Below are 18,650 nucleotides of genomic sequence, written 5' to 3'. Positions count from 1 at the left end.
GGGTGAGATCCCTTTTCATACCAATCATATTGGCACAAATGGAGAGGTTTGATAACATTAAATTTAGAAGTCTGTTAAATATTCAGTGAATTAGTATTTATAAAATGCTCAAAGCAGTGCCTAGCCCATTGTATGTGCTATATAAAAATTTGTTAAATAAATACAAAGTATTAGTGAGGATGTGGAGCAATAGGGTTTCATTCTTTGCTGGTGGGATGCAAATTGTTACAACTGCTTCAAAGAGCAATTGGCCGATAGGTGATAAATTTGACATTAAGCAAACCCATGACCCAACAGTGTTTAGATTGTGCCCTAGAGCAAAGGTCAGCAAACATTTTCTGTAAGGGGACAGATAATAAATATGTTAGGCTTTTGGGCCAAGAGGCAAAACTGAAGCTATTATGTAAGCACTTATATAACCATTTAAAATGTAATCATTTAAAAATGTAAAAATCATTTTTATCTCACAGGTAGCTTTCAAGCTGTACAAAATCAGGTGGCAGGACAGATTTGTCCTGAGGGCTGTAGTTTGCCATCCCCTGATCTAGTGAAATTCCTCTTAAGTGCACAAAGTCACATGTAAGAGAATGTTCATGATAGCATTATTTGTAATAGTGAAAAATTTTAAATTGGAATTATCCTAAATGTCAAACAATGGGAGAGTAAATAGTGGCATGAACATGTAATAGAATAGATAAGTCTCAAAAACATAAATATTCAGGTAAAGTTTTAAAAGGGTAGGTAAGCAATCATGTGCATGGAATTTTAAAGATACTCAAAATATATATAGGTAGTAATAAAAACATGAAAGAATGATAAGTACTGAATTATCTGGTTAAATCTGTTGCCTCACCTGAATGTCGAAGTGCAGAAAATCCTTGCTCATCCTCCCACTCCCAGGTTGGTTCACTGTTATTGTGCATGGAATGGAAGTCAGGAATTTCATGATACCAGTCTATGTCTGCACTGCTAATAAGGTGGAAAATGATAAAAATAAAATGAAATAAAATAAAATAAAAATGGAAAATGAAGCATTTTTGGGAATTTCTTAGAACTTGAATAAAATGAATATATTTAAACCTTATCAGCTACCTTCCCATCCTTTCACTTTTCAGAAATAGTGTTTTCCCTCTGAGTTAAGGGTTCATTGTTAAGAATAATTTATTTTGCAAAATTCAATGTCTAAAATCTTATAAGAAAAAAATTACTTGACTACGCAACTTAGCAGAAATTATTTAAAAAGATGGGCAAATATATATTTGCTCCACTAACACCATGCAAGATTTTCCAAATCACTATCACATCTTCAAAGAATATGAAAGACACATCGATGAGAACAAAGCTATGTTCATTCACCTGCTGATGCAATCTCCTGTGAGAGGGTCACAGTTTCCAGCACAGTCACAGGGTCTGCAACCATAGTCTCCAAAGCCCCAGTATCCTACCATGCACCTGTCACAATGTGGCCCTGCCACCCCAGGCTTGCAAGGGCAGTCACCATTACTGGGGTCACAGAAGATCACTGAGCCGAAAGGAAGGACAGCTGATCCAACTGGATGGCAGGAACACACTACAACAAAGAGGACACACAACGATGAATGAGTAACTCTAGATTATCTGTGTGTAGATTAGGCCCCTGTGATCCCAAAATGGCTTTTCTTCAACTCATAGCACATTTCTGAGACTTTAGCAAGTTGGTATATGTTCAGAGAATAAAAGGTAATTAAATCATAGATAAGCAAGTTATAATCATTAAAGCATGTTTGCTGTAGAATGAACCACACAAATTTTTCCAAACTTAAATATGAATGTTGGGGTGATGAAGACAAATCAGCAAAGAAGACAGAAGGAGAAGTCAGTGACAATGGAAAAAAAATTCAAGAGAATATGGTGTCCTGGAAGCCAATCAAAGATGTCTTCAAGGAGGAGGGCAACATAAATTACATCAAATGCAGATAGGTCAAGGAAGATGAGGAATGGGAATGGAGTAATGTTTTGCATTTTTAACCACATATTGCATTTTTAACCACGTCAAGGTCTTGATGGGAAGAATTTCAATGGAATAGTGAGTGGGGAACCTAATTACAGAGGACTCATGAGAGAACAGGAGGAAGGTTTTAGAGCATGGGGAGCTCATTTAAGGAGCTTTTCTATAAGGACAAAGAAATGTAGCTGAAACAGGATGAGGATATGAACTCAAGGAAAGGTGTGGGTTTTTGTTTGTTTTGTTTTAAAATGGGAGAAATTACAGAAATTTTGAAGCTGATGGGAGTGATTCAGTAGAAAGGGAAAAATGGATGATCATAAGGGAGATAGGAGAATTCAGTATACTTGAGTAGGGAGAAAGGGATGGGATTTGGCATAGAAAAGGTGTTGGCCTTAGCTAGGAACATGGTCAGTTCATAGTAAAAGGATACAAGGCAGAGGGTATGGGCACAAATGCAGACGAGTGGACAAATGCAGTGGGGAGAGCTGGTGGAATTTTTCTTCTGATTGCATGCACTTTCTGGATGAAATAAGAAGCAATATCATCTGGTGAGAGGAAGGATGGGAAAAAGAGATGATGGAAGATTGAGGGGTGGAAGAGTGAACAAGAAACTGAGGAAACTAAGTATAATTGCCAGGCATTATTAAGGCCACCTTTGAGATTAGATACAATGTTTGGTTGTCTTCTCCAGTCTCGTACAGCTGAGAGGGTTCAGGTTTGGTGTAGGAGGAAAGTTGGATTTAACTTGGATGGGGTTAAACCCAGTTCCTCAGACTAGAATCTATACTCAATTATTTCTGCAAGTTCTTGCTGAGTCAAGAGTCCTTCCCTTCAGCCCTCTCCCTACCTCCACAACTGCCTATTACTCAGCCTGACCATATTCAACATTTTCTTTGCTCCTGGGATAGAAGAAATTGTGGAACAAAGTTAAAAAAAAAAAAAAAAAAGTGGGCTTTTGGGTTCATCACAAATTCATGTACCCTAACCTCAACTGGGGCCACTAATGATCCTCACCACCCCTTTCTATTAAATTTTACCTGGCTTTAAAAAATATATTCCTCATAGTAGCTGTCCCAGACTTTCCCTATGCTTTTCAATTCATTCTACCCACTTGGTATGAAAATTCTAGTTCATTGATAAAATGAGACTATCTGGTTTAAAGTCCTCTGGATAATCTCTTATCCATGTGAAAATCTCTCTATCTTCATCTGTCCCCTCCTTTTTCTCTAAGAATCAAATGAGAAATGCTGGGAGAGATCTTGTTTTATGGTGCTGCCTCTCACTAGCCCTGTGATCTTGTGCAAGAAACCAAACTTTCCCAAACTTCAGTTTCTTCAGTGGGATATCTGCATTGCATGACTAGTTTGTCAGATTGAAATAATTTCAAATGAAATTACTTCTGTATGGCACTTAGCACAGTGCCTGACACCTAATAGTGTCAGGCTTCTGCTGAGTCTTTTTCAGCTAAAATTCTATACCCCACACCCTTCCTTCTCCCTTTGGAAACTTGTTTGATTATTTTCTTTGTTATTAAAACCACTTGGGTTCAAATCTCAATACTGACTAAATATATAACTTTGAGCAAGACACTGAGCCTGTAATTATTTCAGTTGTCTTGTCTGTAAAGTGGAAATAATAATATCTACCCTCATATATTTGTAAGGATTAAAGGAGATTATGTATATAAGGCAGTTGGTGCATGTAGCTAAAATTATTAGCTCATTAATTCAATAAGCAATTATTGTGTAAGTGTCAGTACCCATGCTTGTATAAGAAACAGCACCATCCTTCAACTAACTCATAGTCTTGTGTGGGGAGATAAGAGAGGTAAACAAAAAAATTCCGTATACTATGATACATACTATAATAGAAATATATATAAAATGATATGGAATCAGAGGAAAGCAAAACCAACATAGGCCGAGGGAATCAGATAGGGTTCACATAAGAGGAATCATTTAAATATTTGAGCTGGATCCTGAGAAATGAATAGGAGTGTGCAAATTGAAAAGTAGGGGAAGGTAGGCAGTTTGCTTACTCCAGCCTGGTCTTTAGACACTCTCCCCATTGAATTTTATGTTTCTGCAGTAAATACAGATGCTCTTGCAGTTTCCTCAACATGTGAAGCTGTTTCATGCCTCGGTGCCCTTGGCTTTACCTGCCCTGCCATTGTTCCCCTCGTCCATCGGCACCCTGACATGCTGTCTTATCTCACTCCCTCCAGCCAGTTGACCACTTTCTTCTCTAAGCTGCCTCTGTTCTCTGTATGTTTCTATTTTGTGAATATCACAGTACATCATTATTTGTTTATATGCCTGCCTCCCCTACTGACAGAAGGATCTTTGTCTTCTTGTTTTTGTTTTCCAGGGTCCAGAACAGTGTCTGATACATAGTAGATACCCAGTAAGCATTTTGGAATTGATCTGAAGGACATTCCAGGCTGTGGGAATCATATGTGAAAGGACATGGCCTATTTGGGGACTGTGAGATGTTTAGTGTGTCTGGAGTATAGGTCTAATGGAAAGCAGTTGGAGGAGATGAGGTAGAGAAAGCTATAGCTTTAGTTAAGTTGGGGCAGATTGTAGAAGGGCCTCAACCATGAAGTTGAATTTTATCCTATGGGCATAAAGAACTAGAAGCAGTTTTAAAGCAGAATCATGATACGGTCACAAGTTAATTTTGACAGATACTTCAGTGGCATTTCATGGAATAGGTTAGAGTGGGAAGACTGATGCAGGAAAACCAAAGAAACAAGATAATGAAGAACTGGACCGAGGCAGTAGATGTGAGAATGGGAGGAAAGGTTGGATGTGAGAAATTGCCTTTTTTTTTTTTTGACAAAATTGATGGGATTTGGAGGCCATATGGATGAGAAAGACAATTGTTGAGAGACAAACAGAAATTGAGAATAATTTTAAGACTTCTAGTTTATGAAACCTTCCCTCTGCCACCCCTTTCACCTCTCCAAGTAGGAGGCCCAGGGCAGCCACTCCAGTTGCCCGTCTAAGGGACAGGCCATCCCAACACAGTTGGACATGACTTATCCTTTCTCTGAAACCCTCTAGAGCTTTAAAAATAACTTTCTTCTTATAGCTCTGATCATATTCTACTTTGCATTACAGACAACTGGGTGTTTTACTTTTCTCTTTCTCAAATCAGTCTGTGAGGTCCTTGAAGGTGAGCTCGAGTCTCACTCACCTATCCCCATCATTCCCCAGAGAACCCTGACTTAACACCGAGTGAGAGCACAAGCCGCGGAAGCATGCTTGAATTCACCTCCTAGCTGTTTCTTTACTTTTCTTTACTTCAACACATTTCTATTTTACCGTGTTGCGTTTACAGCTGAATGAGAACTAACGTATGTCCCTGTCACTTAGCAAGCAATTAGCAAATGCAGATTACAACTGCTCAAAAAATAACCTGAATTGAATTAAAAGGCAATGATGACAAAGCTTATTCTAATAGAGGAAACTGAAAGTTTAACAGTGTAGTTGTTTGTTTAAGGCAGCATTTACTTATACATATGCTTACTCAATAAACATTTTAACAAGCATCTGCTATGTGCTTAGTATTGAGCAACCTGCTAGGGATATAATTTGAATAAGACAGTCTTGGCCTTTGAAGAGATCCATAGTTTAGAAGAATAATTATTCCAAGATATTAAAAAAAACAACTTACTTAATGCAAGGAGAGAAGCAAAAATTCTTCCTCTAAAACACTGAGTTTCTCAGGAGAATGGTCCTATTTAAATTCATAGAGTTATGGAAATTGCTGTTTCTAAATTAAATCCCCTAATTTTCTTCTTTGGTTGGGTTTCACTATGAGAATATTTATGCATTTTCTCTTAAGCTAGCACATCACTAGTAATATGTCATTTGTTTCTAATTAAGAAAGAATCTGGAAGGATTATAAATAAAATGTAATATGAATATATCAAAGTGCTATGTTTAGTGTGAGAAACAATCTTAAGTGGAATCATATAATCCAATATGAAAATTTCATCATTTTGAAATGTTTAGAACAATAGTTAACTCTATCATTCAGTTAATTCATTTGGTTAATTTGATTCTTGATAACAAGGGTTGAGGTTGACAAGGAAGGTGTTGGAGGACCCCCCATCTCTTGTCATATATGGCATTCCACCACCACCATGATCTTTTTCTCTAACAGAAAATTCAAGGGTTTATAGGATTTAACTTCTCTGTACTACTATATATTTTAACACCTACACACATGCTTGTGGATCTCTGTCAGTGTGACTTTACATAATTAAAAGATAAAAATACCTTTGGAAACTATGCAAAACTAGCTCCAGGCAGAAGGTCCTGACACCTCTCACAGCATACTTTACAAATGCACACCGAAGCTAGCGGTGCAAACCTGTCTCCTGAACTTTGTAAAGCAGTCAATATCTGACACACACAATCTACACTTCTCATATTCTTCTAAAATCAAATGTATTTTCTTCTTGCTTGGGGGGAATAAAAGGATCTTACTAGGTTCTGGTTTCAGTTTCTGATTCCCCAACATGTATTTCTTATTGATTGTTGATCCTAAATGCAACCCATGGAAGAATGGCAAAGTCACAACCCGATTCTGGTGACATAAATCCTTGACTTCAGCTTTGTCTGTCTTCACATTAGACATAAAACCCAAATAGTGAAGACTGAACTATCATCATATGATATCCATCTGGACTTAATTATTCTTTTCATTATAATTTTTAGTGTATACAGCTGTGGTGAACAGTCACACTTTGAGTGGCAGCCAGACCAATTTAGAAGAAAGCTATGTGGCCTATTTGGTGGCAAATTATTAATTGGGGGAGTAATCATTTTTCCCTCCAAAATAACTGCCCTAGGCTTCTCTCCTCACAACCACACTGACAAAACAGAAGTTATTGAAAATATCATTTTAATTCCCAGATATTATCACAAGAGTTCTTTAATAATGCAACTAACTTATTTTGAATCATACATTCTGTATAGTGCTCCCTGCTATTAAAAGAACTCCCAACAAAACAATACAAAACTTTGAAATCAATTGAGACGGAAGAAAGGGGTACTTTACAAAATATGGTAAAACATGTTCTGTTCAAATAATGAAATTAGAGAATTGCTAAATGTACAAATTTTATTTACAGATATACATTAGCAGAAATACACCTATTATGTGAACTGCTGCCCCTCCATAGAGCATTTACATTAAAGAGTTAGGATACAAGACTGTTGTGGAAGATCTTCTACCAGGAAACCCAACTGGTTATAGAACAATGAATGGACATGTTTTCAAATAACCTTGTGCATCTGTAATGCTCTGAAACTAATATTTGTTTCAATAACAAAGGCTGTTTGGAAACTGCCTATAAAATCTCGTGGGAAGACAGAAAATAAAATAGAGGCAACATAATAAAGCATAATAAGAGCACAAGCTTAGGAGTCAGTCTTCATCTTGTCAAGTCTCAGATTTCTCATTAATGAAATGATAATGATATATTTATGTCATAGGGTTGGTTGGGTGAGGATTAAATGAGATAGTTTATGTATTTAGTAACATAATAGGCATTCAGTGACACCAAATGCACAAATAAAAATTATCATTATTATCTAGATGAACATACCACTTTCAGAATGTTCACCATATATTGATTCATTTAATCATACCTTCACTAAAGGGTTCTTAAACTTTAGTGTTGACAAGAACTATGCTTGGGGCTAAAGATAAAAAGACAAGCACTAAGAATTACATCTCAAGTGGAGAAAGAGATGTGTGCAAATATATAATTACAGGACAGTAGTGTTATAACAGGGATAGTCCAGGATGCATGGGGGCACAGAGGAATGAGTGATAACTGCCTCATTGCAGATATGGGTTGTTTTTTAAAAGAAACTGATGATCTAAGTGGCTTTTAAAATAGACTGGGAGGAATTTGGTGACAACATAAGAGCACAGCTTTCTTGAATACTTTAAATCCTATAGAATTACCTTTCTCTCCATTACATATACCTTTCCTTGTATAAAAAAAATTAATCTGCTACTATTCTCAATTTATGTTAAGAAAAAGTGGGTCTGATCTATGATCCTGCTGCTCACAGGAAGGTACCCTAGGCAAGGTAATGTAGGACAAGAGTCACAGCTGTCAACTAGATGTACATAATAAATATGTAAACATGAGTACAAAATGACCTGGAACATAACAGAAGAGTGATGGCTCCCTTTATTCTGACGGGGTTGCTAAAGCTTGTGGTAGTGGAGTCAAAGGAAACGATTGCTGCCGTTCCATCTTTATCCTCACCTTCACCAGAACTCCAGGAGTCTGTCTGCACGTCTTTCACTCACCTGAGGGGAATCCATGATGCTAAGCTCGCTGTAGAAACAACCAGAGGGTCTCAGACTCTTCCTCTTTTTAAATTGCCAGGACTCCTCAATCATTACCTGACGGCTCCAACTTTTGCTATTCCATTAGTAATAGTCACCCTAGAAGCAGAATACCTTGAAGTATTTGCTCCTGATTTAGCTTTTCTAAAAATGGAACTCAAAGTTCAAGACTCTCAGCTGGGAAAGAAGCTGCTTGTCAAGCCTTTCACCACTGCTCGGTTGCCTCTCCTTTGGCAGCACCTCCCAGGCTCCCAACAGCGCTTTCTCCTGAAAGGGCCAAGTCCCTACAGAATTCCTGATGGGGAATTTTTAATGGCAAAGTCATTTCAAAAGCTGCCCAGCTGCTTGGTGAGTCTCTTAGAGGGAGCACTTGGGGATGAGGAACAAATATTCGGAAGGAATCTTCTAGGATATATCTTCCCAGGTGAAATCTTCTTGGGATATAGATCTGGCCACTACACAATAGTAACATTTTCCACTGTGTTCTGTAGAACACTGGTCCCACCAGAGGCTCTGTAAGAAAAGCGTTCTCTCATTAAGTTTGAGAGACACATTTCACAGCATTCTAGGAAGTTTATAATAAACATCAGCATATTAAAGCCTCTGAGAAATCCTGAAGTGAAGAAACCTTTGAGTAATTCATGTCCTAAATTTGAAGACCATTAAAAAATTTCCCCTTGCATATTATATTTACATCTCTTGGAATAGTGACCAATGGATCAAACTTTGGTAAATGCTGTATCATAGAAACAGATTTATCCAGATATCCGTTTTTCTCAATTAATTTATATGTAATTTTTAAATTCTAAGTCTATATGCACACAAATAGAGAAGGAAACCTTGGTTAATTTGTATGTTTAAGGAATAGTACACTAGGAGATCTTGGCTAATTTTTAAAAATTAACTATACAGCAAGTGCTAAAAGGCTTTTAAATCTTGTTGACAAGCATTCTATAGCACTCTCAAACTTTAATGATACAATCACCTGGGAATTTTATTAAAGTACATATTTGATTCAGTAGGTCTGGGGTGGAATCAGAAGTTCTGCATTTCTAACCAGCAACCAGATGATGCCAATGCTGCTGATTGTGGACCACACACTGAGTAACAGGCTACTTTTCTCCCTAGGTAAGCACAGTAGTGTAAAAATAATAAAATTGTTATTTTGAATAACATTGCACATGTTGATGGAGCCACACACTGAGATAGTTTAAGTTTTTTTCTTAATATCATCTTGGTTTTTGATACTACCTTCCTCATAAAAGTTAAGTGGGAACTCAAGTCGGGGGAAATTTTTTAGCTATAGCTATATCTCTATCAGATCTAACATGAAATCTGGTACATTGTAGGCTCTTAAATGTTAAGTATATTGCTTTATTTGTCATAGACTTTATTTTCACAGTTAATAGCTACAGAGGCGACAGGGAGATATATCTATTAAGGAGGGAGTTAATGATATGAAAATATTACTAAATACTAATGAAAACGTAAAAAATATTGCCAATCAAACAATATATTATGGAGAGTATTTAGGGAGAGAGAAGAATTGAATTAATAAGTTAAGTGTTTGGATCTATTCCAGGCTCGGAAAAGGGAAGAGAAGAACTTGAGGGATATTCCAGAAGAAGGTGCCAGTAAGGAAACGCATGCTTGGGAAGTGGACACAGGCATTCCTGTCCCAAACATATCCTGGACTAGTCATAAAGTGGATGTAGATATGCCTACCTCTGGCAGTCTACCCAGTGGATCAGGGCATCTGGAGAAGGAAAGAAGGAAATACAGATCTTCCCTTGCTAACACATCTACCTCCTGCAAGTTATGCTAACAGAGCCGAATTTTCATGATTTTCTGTCTTTTCTGTAATTCCCTTACTTGGTGCATTGAGTATCATGGAATTAATTGTTAACTAGGAGTGATGAGCAATATCACTTATTGTTAGTAGTTTCTAGCTTCAAGTCTTTCAGTAGCCCAGGTGTAGTTGAATCCCATGGCAATTTAAGGGGTTGAGGAACTAATCCAGATAAATGTATTTTAAATATCTTATTATATTTCAGGTTTGGGGGGAATATCTTACTGGCATTTTCAGTGAAATGGCTTTAGTATCTTTGGTCCTCTGACATTTGGATATTAACTATAAATATCAACTTGATAGGGCCCAGCCAGTTACACTTAAGTGATGCTTGTTGACTGATTATCAACTACTCACGTGTAGTTCAATCCAAGACTTATCTTTGCTCAAATGTCCAAAATGAAGGCACCTTCCCCCATCCAGCCCCTCTACCACTCTCATCCCCGTACTGCTTATTACCCTCCGCCTCTTACTTGCTTTCATGGCCATTCTGAACTTTTCTCAGTTCTCAAAATACACTATAATCTTCCTTCTCTCTGTTCCTGTTCAGCATTAGTTCTTCCTTCTGTTGGGAATACCCCATACCCATGCTATCTTTTTTTTTTTTTTTTTTTTTTTTTTTTTAAATTCAGTTTTACTGAGATATAGTCACATACCCTACAATCATCCACAGTGTACAATCAATTGTTCACAGAACCATCATACAGATGTGCATTCATCACCAAAATCAGGTTTTGAACACTGAATAAAATAAAATAAATAAAATAAAAATACAAGTAAAAAGAACACCCAAAATATCTCATGCCCCCAATCACCCCCTATTATTCATTTAGTTTTTGTTCCCATTTTTCTACTCATTTGCCCATACACTGGATAAAGGGAGTGTGAGCCACAAGGTTTTCACAATCACATGGTCACATTGTGTAAGCAACATAGTTATACAATTGTCTTCAAGAATCAAGGCTACTGGGCTGCAGTTCAACAGTTTCAGGTATTTCCTTCTAGCTGTTCTAAAACACTAAAAACTAAAAAGGGGTATCTATATAATACATAAGAATAACCTCCAGAATGACCTCCTGACTGCATGTGAAATCCCTCAGCCCCTGAAACTTTGTTTTGTTTCATTTCTCTTCCACTTTTGGTCAGGAAGGCTTTCTCAATCCCCAGGAGCCACGTCCCACGTCACCAGGGGGTTTATGCCCCTGGGAGTCATGTCCCACACAGGGGGGAGGGCAGCGAGATTACTGCAGAGTTGGCTTATAGAGACAGGCCACATCTGTACAACAAAAGAGGTTCTCTGGGGTTGACTCTTAGGCATAATTATAAGTAGGCTTAGCTTCTCCTTTGCAGGAATAGTTTCATAAGGGCAAGCCCCAAGATTGAGGGCTTGGACTATTAAATTGGTAGTCCTCAATGCCTGTAAGAATATCAGGAATTCCCCAGGTGGGGAAGTTTAATTTTCCATACTTTTCCACAGTCCCTCAAGGGGGCTTTTCATATACCTTTTTATCCTCTGCCCAAATTACTCTGGGATGTACCAGGGCTTCACACTAACCTGTACAAACAAACCAGATCTCACTCCCTATTCAAGGTGCCATGTAATTATGGTGCTTGAATAAACTGACCATTCAAGTTATATAGCATGCTACAGAAAATACAGATTTTCAAACAAATAAATATTTCTTCCTTTGGTCTCACACAGAAGTTGAAGTTTTAGAACACAGTCAATATCATCCACACCCTTTAGTCTGATTTACCTCAGTCCTAACCAAGGCATTTCATTCATATCTCTAATTGATGTCTGATCTCTTTTTCAGCTTCTTTAACATTTGCTGTATGGGGTAATGTAGACATTCATAGCTACTGAACTCTAACTCTACATCGCAGGTGTCATACACATACCCAAAGTTCCAGGGACCAATCAGGTTATACACAAGAGCTCAGCATCTCAGAATCTAGAAATAACTGTTACAACTCAGGAATAGAGGTAACTGCTCTAAGAGCTTACAATCTAGGACCCATTACAATAAGCCTTCCCCTGACAACCTATGCTCTCAGATTCAATTCTGAGTTTGCACATTATAGTTAGTCCATATCAATGAGGCACTATAATGTTTGTCTTTTCATTTCTGGCTTATTTCATGCCACATGTTGTCCTCAAGGTCCATTTACCTAGTTGCATACGTCACAACTTCATTTCTTCTTGCAGCTGCTCAATATTACGTTGTATATATGCAGCACATTTCACCATTCCATTTATCAGTCGATGTACCCTTAGGCCACCTCCATCCGTTGCGAACTGTGAATACTGCCGCCATAAATACCAGTGTGCAAATGTCCATTTGTCTCCCTGCTCTCGGTTCTTCCAAGTATATACCCAATAACAGGGTTGCAGGACCATACGGCAACCCCATACTTAGCTTCCTGTGGAACCATCACACTGCCCTCCAGATGGGAAGAGCAGTGATTTTTAACAGCTAGATTTGGAGGACAGCATAATGTTCTCTGCTCCAAAATCACAAGACTAGATCTTCTCTGTTCTTCAAATCAGGTCAAATTTTCACTGATTGAACATTGAAAATTGAAAAGAACAGTTCTATAAATGCTGTCAACACTTTCCTGATCACTCCTTTCTTTTAAGGTTTTGTTCAGGATGCTTCTTTATCAAATTTCCACCTGATTATTCTGTCACCAGTAGTAATAGGCTATACTGTGACCCTATGTGAGAAAATGCATGCATCTAAACCTACAAACTTTTCTTCAAAGTCTCGAAGTCCTGAACCAGTGGTAACACAAAGGTCAGCACTTCAGCTTGTTTGGTAACATTACTGTGTCCCAGAAACATCATGTTGAATGAAGCCTCATTCTGTTTCCTGGTTGTTTATTAAGGGCTGATTGAGGTCAGGGGATGTGAAGGGACTTCAAAAATTAATAACAAATTATGACAATTCAAAAATTACTGCTTTTAGGAGTTTAATTGTGTGAGAGCCAACCGGCATTTAAGAGTGCTGGGTTTATCAGAATCTGTCTCATCAGTGAAACCTGAGAATTGCAGCTGTGAGGTGAATATGATTCTCTTTGACTTTGGGCTCTGTCTCTCTGAAGCTGTCATTCTGACTAAATGGATGTATGTAGCTTGTTTTAAATCTACAGACCACCCTTGTACCATATCCTAATGGGAAATCTCCCTTGAAATACCCATCTCATTTCAGGAACAGGCTACAATGGAGGCTCCTTGTCTCTACAGTAATTTGGATACAAGATCCAGACAATTTGAAAGATTACTGTCTGGATTTTCGTTGTCCCTATCAGGCTGACAATGCTGCTCTTACAGAGGGCATAAAATTTTAAGTCCCTATTAGTCATCTGAACTCCAAATGACAGGGAAGACATTAAGGTAGGTTCGGCTCAGACGGTGACCTCTAAAAACATATATATTTGCATGCATTTGTCTGACATCAGAACACTGCCGATTCCCTACGCAACTCTGAAATTTCCAATACCTGACAATGGAGTTTGTTCCAAGGGGTTCTCAGAGTTCTCAGTCATGGGAGCTATGTTGCTGACATCCTGGATAATTTGCCCTTGCTTGTTGGGCTCCTCAGCTCCCATCTGAGTTGGGTGCCAACTTGTGTTGAGATCCTGTGGGTCCTTCTGGACTGTGGCTCCTGTTCTTTCGAAGGCATCCAGATCTGCTAGGCTCTGATCCTGGCACCTTACCTGCACAGTATTGTCCCTCGAGTTTTCAGGATCCAAGGAGAGATGTGTGCAGAGAAACTGGTCTAGGGTATTGTAAAAGGCCAAGTGATGTGGAGTCCACTACTAACTGCACTGGCATCAAACGGCATTGAGAATTTTCAATTTGCCCCACCACTGGTATTCAGGATGCTTCTGCCTCATTCACTTTGCTTCAGCATATATCCTTATGGCAATGGATTGTCCAGATGTTCAATATATTGTACCTCTTAGTTGCTTCATTGATGATTTGGAACCTGGTGCTGTCTTTGTCTGCTGTGACTGAGTCTAGTAATGCCTGATAGGTAGACTTCTTTGAGAGCTGCTGCTTCTGACGCCTGTAAAAAGCAATCTTGCTGCAGTCTTTGAAATTTTTTTTATCCACAGCCTCATCTTCAATGCTGATTTCCTCTTTTACGGCTGCTTCCATGGTTTCCAGTCGTCGGGGCCAGCTCCCTGCGCTCTGTCCAAGGATGACTGCTCGACTTTCTAAATTACAACTAACATTTCAGGTACCTGGGAACTCTCCAAGTTCTTAATTAGAGACGAATCTTGCCGCTTGCTCCTGGGATTTCTGGGTTCCAGCTAGCATTTCTACAGGGATTTAGGTAGAAAGTTTTTGTTGCTGATGAGCAATGTGCTCGTCCGCTGTTCTTGCAGCGGAAGGGGCGTGTACGCGATGAGCCCGGAAGAAGGTGAAATGCTTTCGGTAGACACTCCATGGTTGTGAAGATGGCGGTGGCTGCGTGGCTTCAGGTGCTGCCTGTCATTCTTCTTCTTGGGGCTCAGCCGTCCCCATGGTCACTTTTCGGTGTAGGACCGGGGACCGTCTCTGCTGCCGATCGATCCAAGTGGCACGTTCCGATACCGTCGGTGAGTGTTCCCCATGCTATCTTAATACCCTCTAACCTTCAGGTCTCAGTTCTCAAGTCAATCTCAGAACACTTAACTCCTGTTCATTGCCCCTCACATATGCTCCCCTCCACTCTGTAACACAGTACTGATCATATTCTATTGTAGTTGTGTGTGTATAGTGTGTGTGCATGTGTATATTCCACTAGTTGCATATGTGTATATCCCATTACACTGAGACTGAAGCTATGTGAAAAGACTGTCTCTCTTACAGTTATAATTCCCAAGAACTAGCACATCTAGCACACAGTAGTGTTCAATAAGAATTCATTGAATGAAAGGATAAGCTTAAAAAATATCCTGATCGCTCAAGTCCATCTGCTGTGGAAGAACATTCAGACATTTTGTGGGCTGAAGAAAACAATAAAAAGTTACGTGTCTTGTGTCTTGCTGGTTTTAGTTATATTTTCACATTTTACTTATGTTTTTCATAGAACTGATAATTTGGGGACCAAAACCTATGAAACCAGTTCTGCCCAAGTGTCTAGAAGAGCTATATAAGTATGTAGTGAATGATAATAAGGAATCACTTTTTTATGATCTCCTTTTTCATGTGTTTTTTCAATCTTTATTAAACTTTTTTTTTCTTTATAAAGCCATGAATTCTCTAGGATTTATAATGCCAGAGCTGGCAACATTTTTACATTTAGTAAGTAGATGAGCCATTGCTTGACCATAACAATAAACAAAAAACAAACAAACAAACAAAAAACACAGAAGCAAAACCAAAATAAACAAAAAGTATTTACTCTGCCTTCAAGTGTATAAGAAACCATTTCTTTTTTTCTTTTGGTAAGACTTAGGCATTAAAAAAGTTATTTTTGTTTCAATCATTTGTATAGTTACCCATCTTCTGATTTTATTAAGCGAAACAATTTAAATTTTGATTAGCAAAATAAAAAGCAAGGAATAATATGAAATGCTTTCAAATTAATCTGGACTGTGCATGATTAAAATATATTTGAAATATATTAAACTTTCCTAATTAAATCACTGTAATGGCTCCCACTGCCCCAGGGAATAAACACCAAGCTTTTTAGCCTTGCACTCAAGACCCTCTAAAATCAGGCCCTAATCAATCTTTCACTATTCCTCTTGGTCTTCTACTCTTTACTCTAATGAATGTGACTGGCTGTTTTCTATGCCAGCACATAGTAGACGCACAAATATTAGTTAAGTGCTAGGTTTTAGGGGAATTCATTTGCACAGTGATCAGATTCTGCATGCATCAGAATCACCTGGAAGGCTTGTTAAAACTCAAGATTGCTGGGCTCCAACCACAGAATTTCTGATTCATAGGGGCCTGATAATTTTCATTTCTCACACATTCCAAGGTGATGATGATACAGCTGATTAAGGGACTATACTTTGATCTGCTTGTTAACTTTAACTACAGTTGAATGCTAAATGTGCAAGCCCAGTATGAATTGAGCTGTCTTTGTACAACACAAGAGTGATCCTTTCGAAACTAAGTCAGATCGTGCCACTAGTCTGGTCAAAAACTTGCACTGACTCATCATTTCACTCCAAACAAAAGCTGATGAGTTTATAGTGGCCTAAAAGGGCTACATTATTTGCTCTTCCCTCCCCAGTTACCTCTCTGGTCTCATCTGTTACCCCCATTCCCATTCTGACGCAGCCTCACTAACTTTGATTTTCCTTTGACACATTAGGCACCTTTCTGTTACAGGACATTTGCTCTAGGTACTTTCTCTGCCTAGAATGCTCTTCCCCAGTTAAATATTTGGCCAATTTCTTTGCTGATTTCAAATCTTTGTCAAATCTCACCTTCTCAATGATGAAATCTCCCCCAAGTACCCTATTCAAAACTCCAACTTGTCACTCCTCTTCCCATCTCAAACTCCTGGTGCCCTGAATTACCTTTAACTTGTTATCTCTCTCTTTTTTTGATGATAACAGTACTCATCACTTTCGAACATACTACATACTTCATTTATTTATTATGTTTATTGTCTGTCTCCTCTGCTAGAGTATAAACTTCTCGAGGGCAGCAATCTTTATTTTGTTCTCTAATGCATTCGAAGCAATTGGCACTAATAGGCACTCAATGTATATTCATTGAATGAATGAATGAGTGAATGAATAAGTTAGGTAAACTGTATACCAAGCTGTTTCAATAAATGCTAGTTATACATACTTTTTTGAAAAAGTTACCTGTTGTTCTACAAGATAGGTAACTAATTTAAAGGTACTCAATGACAAAATTCATTTCCTTTCCTGTTTTATCTTCTTGGTAGTTCTTACATTCTCATTTCGAGCAGTCTACTAGACATTTCTACTAGCAGTCTGAGGATATGGGATACACACTTATACATACCTATATAAACATATTCATTAGTATTGAATACTATCTCAGTAGAAGTAATATCATAAGCAGATATTTCAGAGAGCATATGAAGCTAAGGAGTGTATATTTTAGTCCCTAAAGGACTGTGGATTTTAAAAAAGTAATTATCTTTGACATAAGTTTTTTAAATCAATATAGAGGAAAAAATCCTACATTATTGTTTCCCACCTTCTATCTTATAGAAAAGCAACAATTATTATGACTCTCCATTTCTTGAGGGCTTATGTGACTGGTAATATGCTAAACATTTTGCATACTTTGTCTTATGTAGTCCTGATTATAGGGAGGAATTTTACATATGAAGAAATTAAAGTCCAAAGAGTTTCAATAGCTGACATAGGGCCACACAGCCAGTAAATGGCAGTGAAGGCATCTAATCTAGGTATGTTTGAAACCTATTAAAACAAAGTCTGAACACAGATGAGAAGCAGGATTAAAACAGAATTCTCAGAGAAATATTATAACTCCAAGCCAAATTTGGGGCTTGAGAAACACTCTATCTTCCACTATTTAAGACATGCTTGTAACAAGCAAGTAGATTAAAATTCCATGTTGATATCTCCTGCCCAATGTTAAAAATGTTTCCCTTTTAAATTAAAAAAAAAAAATCCCTAAGATTTTAAATGATTATCTCCTGTTGTATTGCTCCCTTCCTGTCACTGTTTTTAAGCTAGGATATGGAATCCTTGGTGGAAGAAGGAAGGGCATAATCATCAATCTCCACTTACAGTCTTGAGTGGTTTCTGTTGTCTAATATTTCTGAGTTGACAGACTCGTAAATGCTCATGAAGTTGGGTGAGCTATTCATCTACATTTGACATTTATTTAAATTCTGAATGCACCCTTTATATTCACCTGTTTCAGATAATATTGCATGAATTGTGTAGATCTTTTAAAATTCTACTCTATTTTCAAATAAGCCTCTTCTTGGAGTTACACTAACAAAAAAGCAGAACCCATTTTATAAGATTTTAATATTGGGGGGAAGAGCAAAAAATTATTGTTATGTTCTAAACTAGTTAAGGATATAGGAGTACATTAGAGCAGTGTCAACCAAAGTACATTCATAATGAATTGAAAATCTGTGGTTTTTGAGATGTTCAAATTCACTATAGAGATGAAAACCAGAATGACACAATGTAAGTAACCACTCTTTATTTCATCAGCTTGAGTCCACCTATAGCCTACATTCTACTCATATATTTAGTCTTAAAATTATTTCCCTCTTCATTCTTCTTTTTTATCTTTTATTAGTTACCTTGTTGTATGAAATGGGGCACCCCAGGAAACAATTTTGTATCACAGTAAGTGAGGAAGGAGACTACTTTTATGAACACTGTACTGTTTTCACCTAACAGGTTGAAAATTCTTGCGCCTCATCGATGATGAAACTAACTGACCCTGTGAGTGTATTATCTGAG

At 37.8% G+C, this 18,650-nt stretch overlaps 1 protein-coding gene and 1 long non-coding RNA gene across 3 annotated transcripts in view; one reads left to right on the top strand and one right to left on the bottom strand.

The window, feature by feature from the left end:
- The window catches only part of NTN4 (netrin 4), a 131,751-nt gene that overhangs the window by 24,591 nt on the left and 88,510 nt on the right, over positions 1-18,650 (bottom strand). Inside the window, exons 6-7 of one of the 2 annotated variants that reach the window (XM_037845091.1) lie at positions 1,357-1,570; positions 854-966 (exon numbers count right to left, since the gene is read on the bottom strand). In XM_037845091.1, the coding sequence (XP_037701019.1) occupies positions 854-966; positions 1,357-1,570 (327 nt within the window). Of the gene's footprint in view, positions 1-853; positions 970-1,356; positions 1,571-18,650 lie in introns of both variants that reach the window. The other variant, XM_037845090.1, reaches the window with a different exon arrangement.
- Positions 13,785-18,625, top strand: LOC119541301. The gene is made up of 3 exons (XR_005218226.1): positions 13,785-14,461; positions 14,610-14,822; positions 18,588-18,625. It is a non-coding gene; the product is annotated as an uncharacterized LOC119541301 (long non-coding RNA).

The sequence above is a fragment of the Choloepus didactylus genome, chromosome 8, assembly GCF_015220235.1.
Source record: "Choloepus didactylus isolate mChoDid1 chromosome 8, mChoDid1.pri, whole genome shotgun sequence".
In the NCBI taxonomy this organism is placed as follows: Eukaryota; Metazoa; Chordata; class Mammalia; order Pilosa; family Megalonychidae; genus Choloepus; species Choloepus didactylus.
This window is presented reverse-complemented; position numbering and strand designations above follow the sequence as displayed.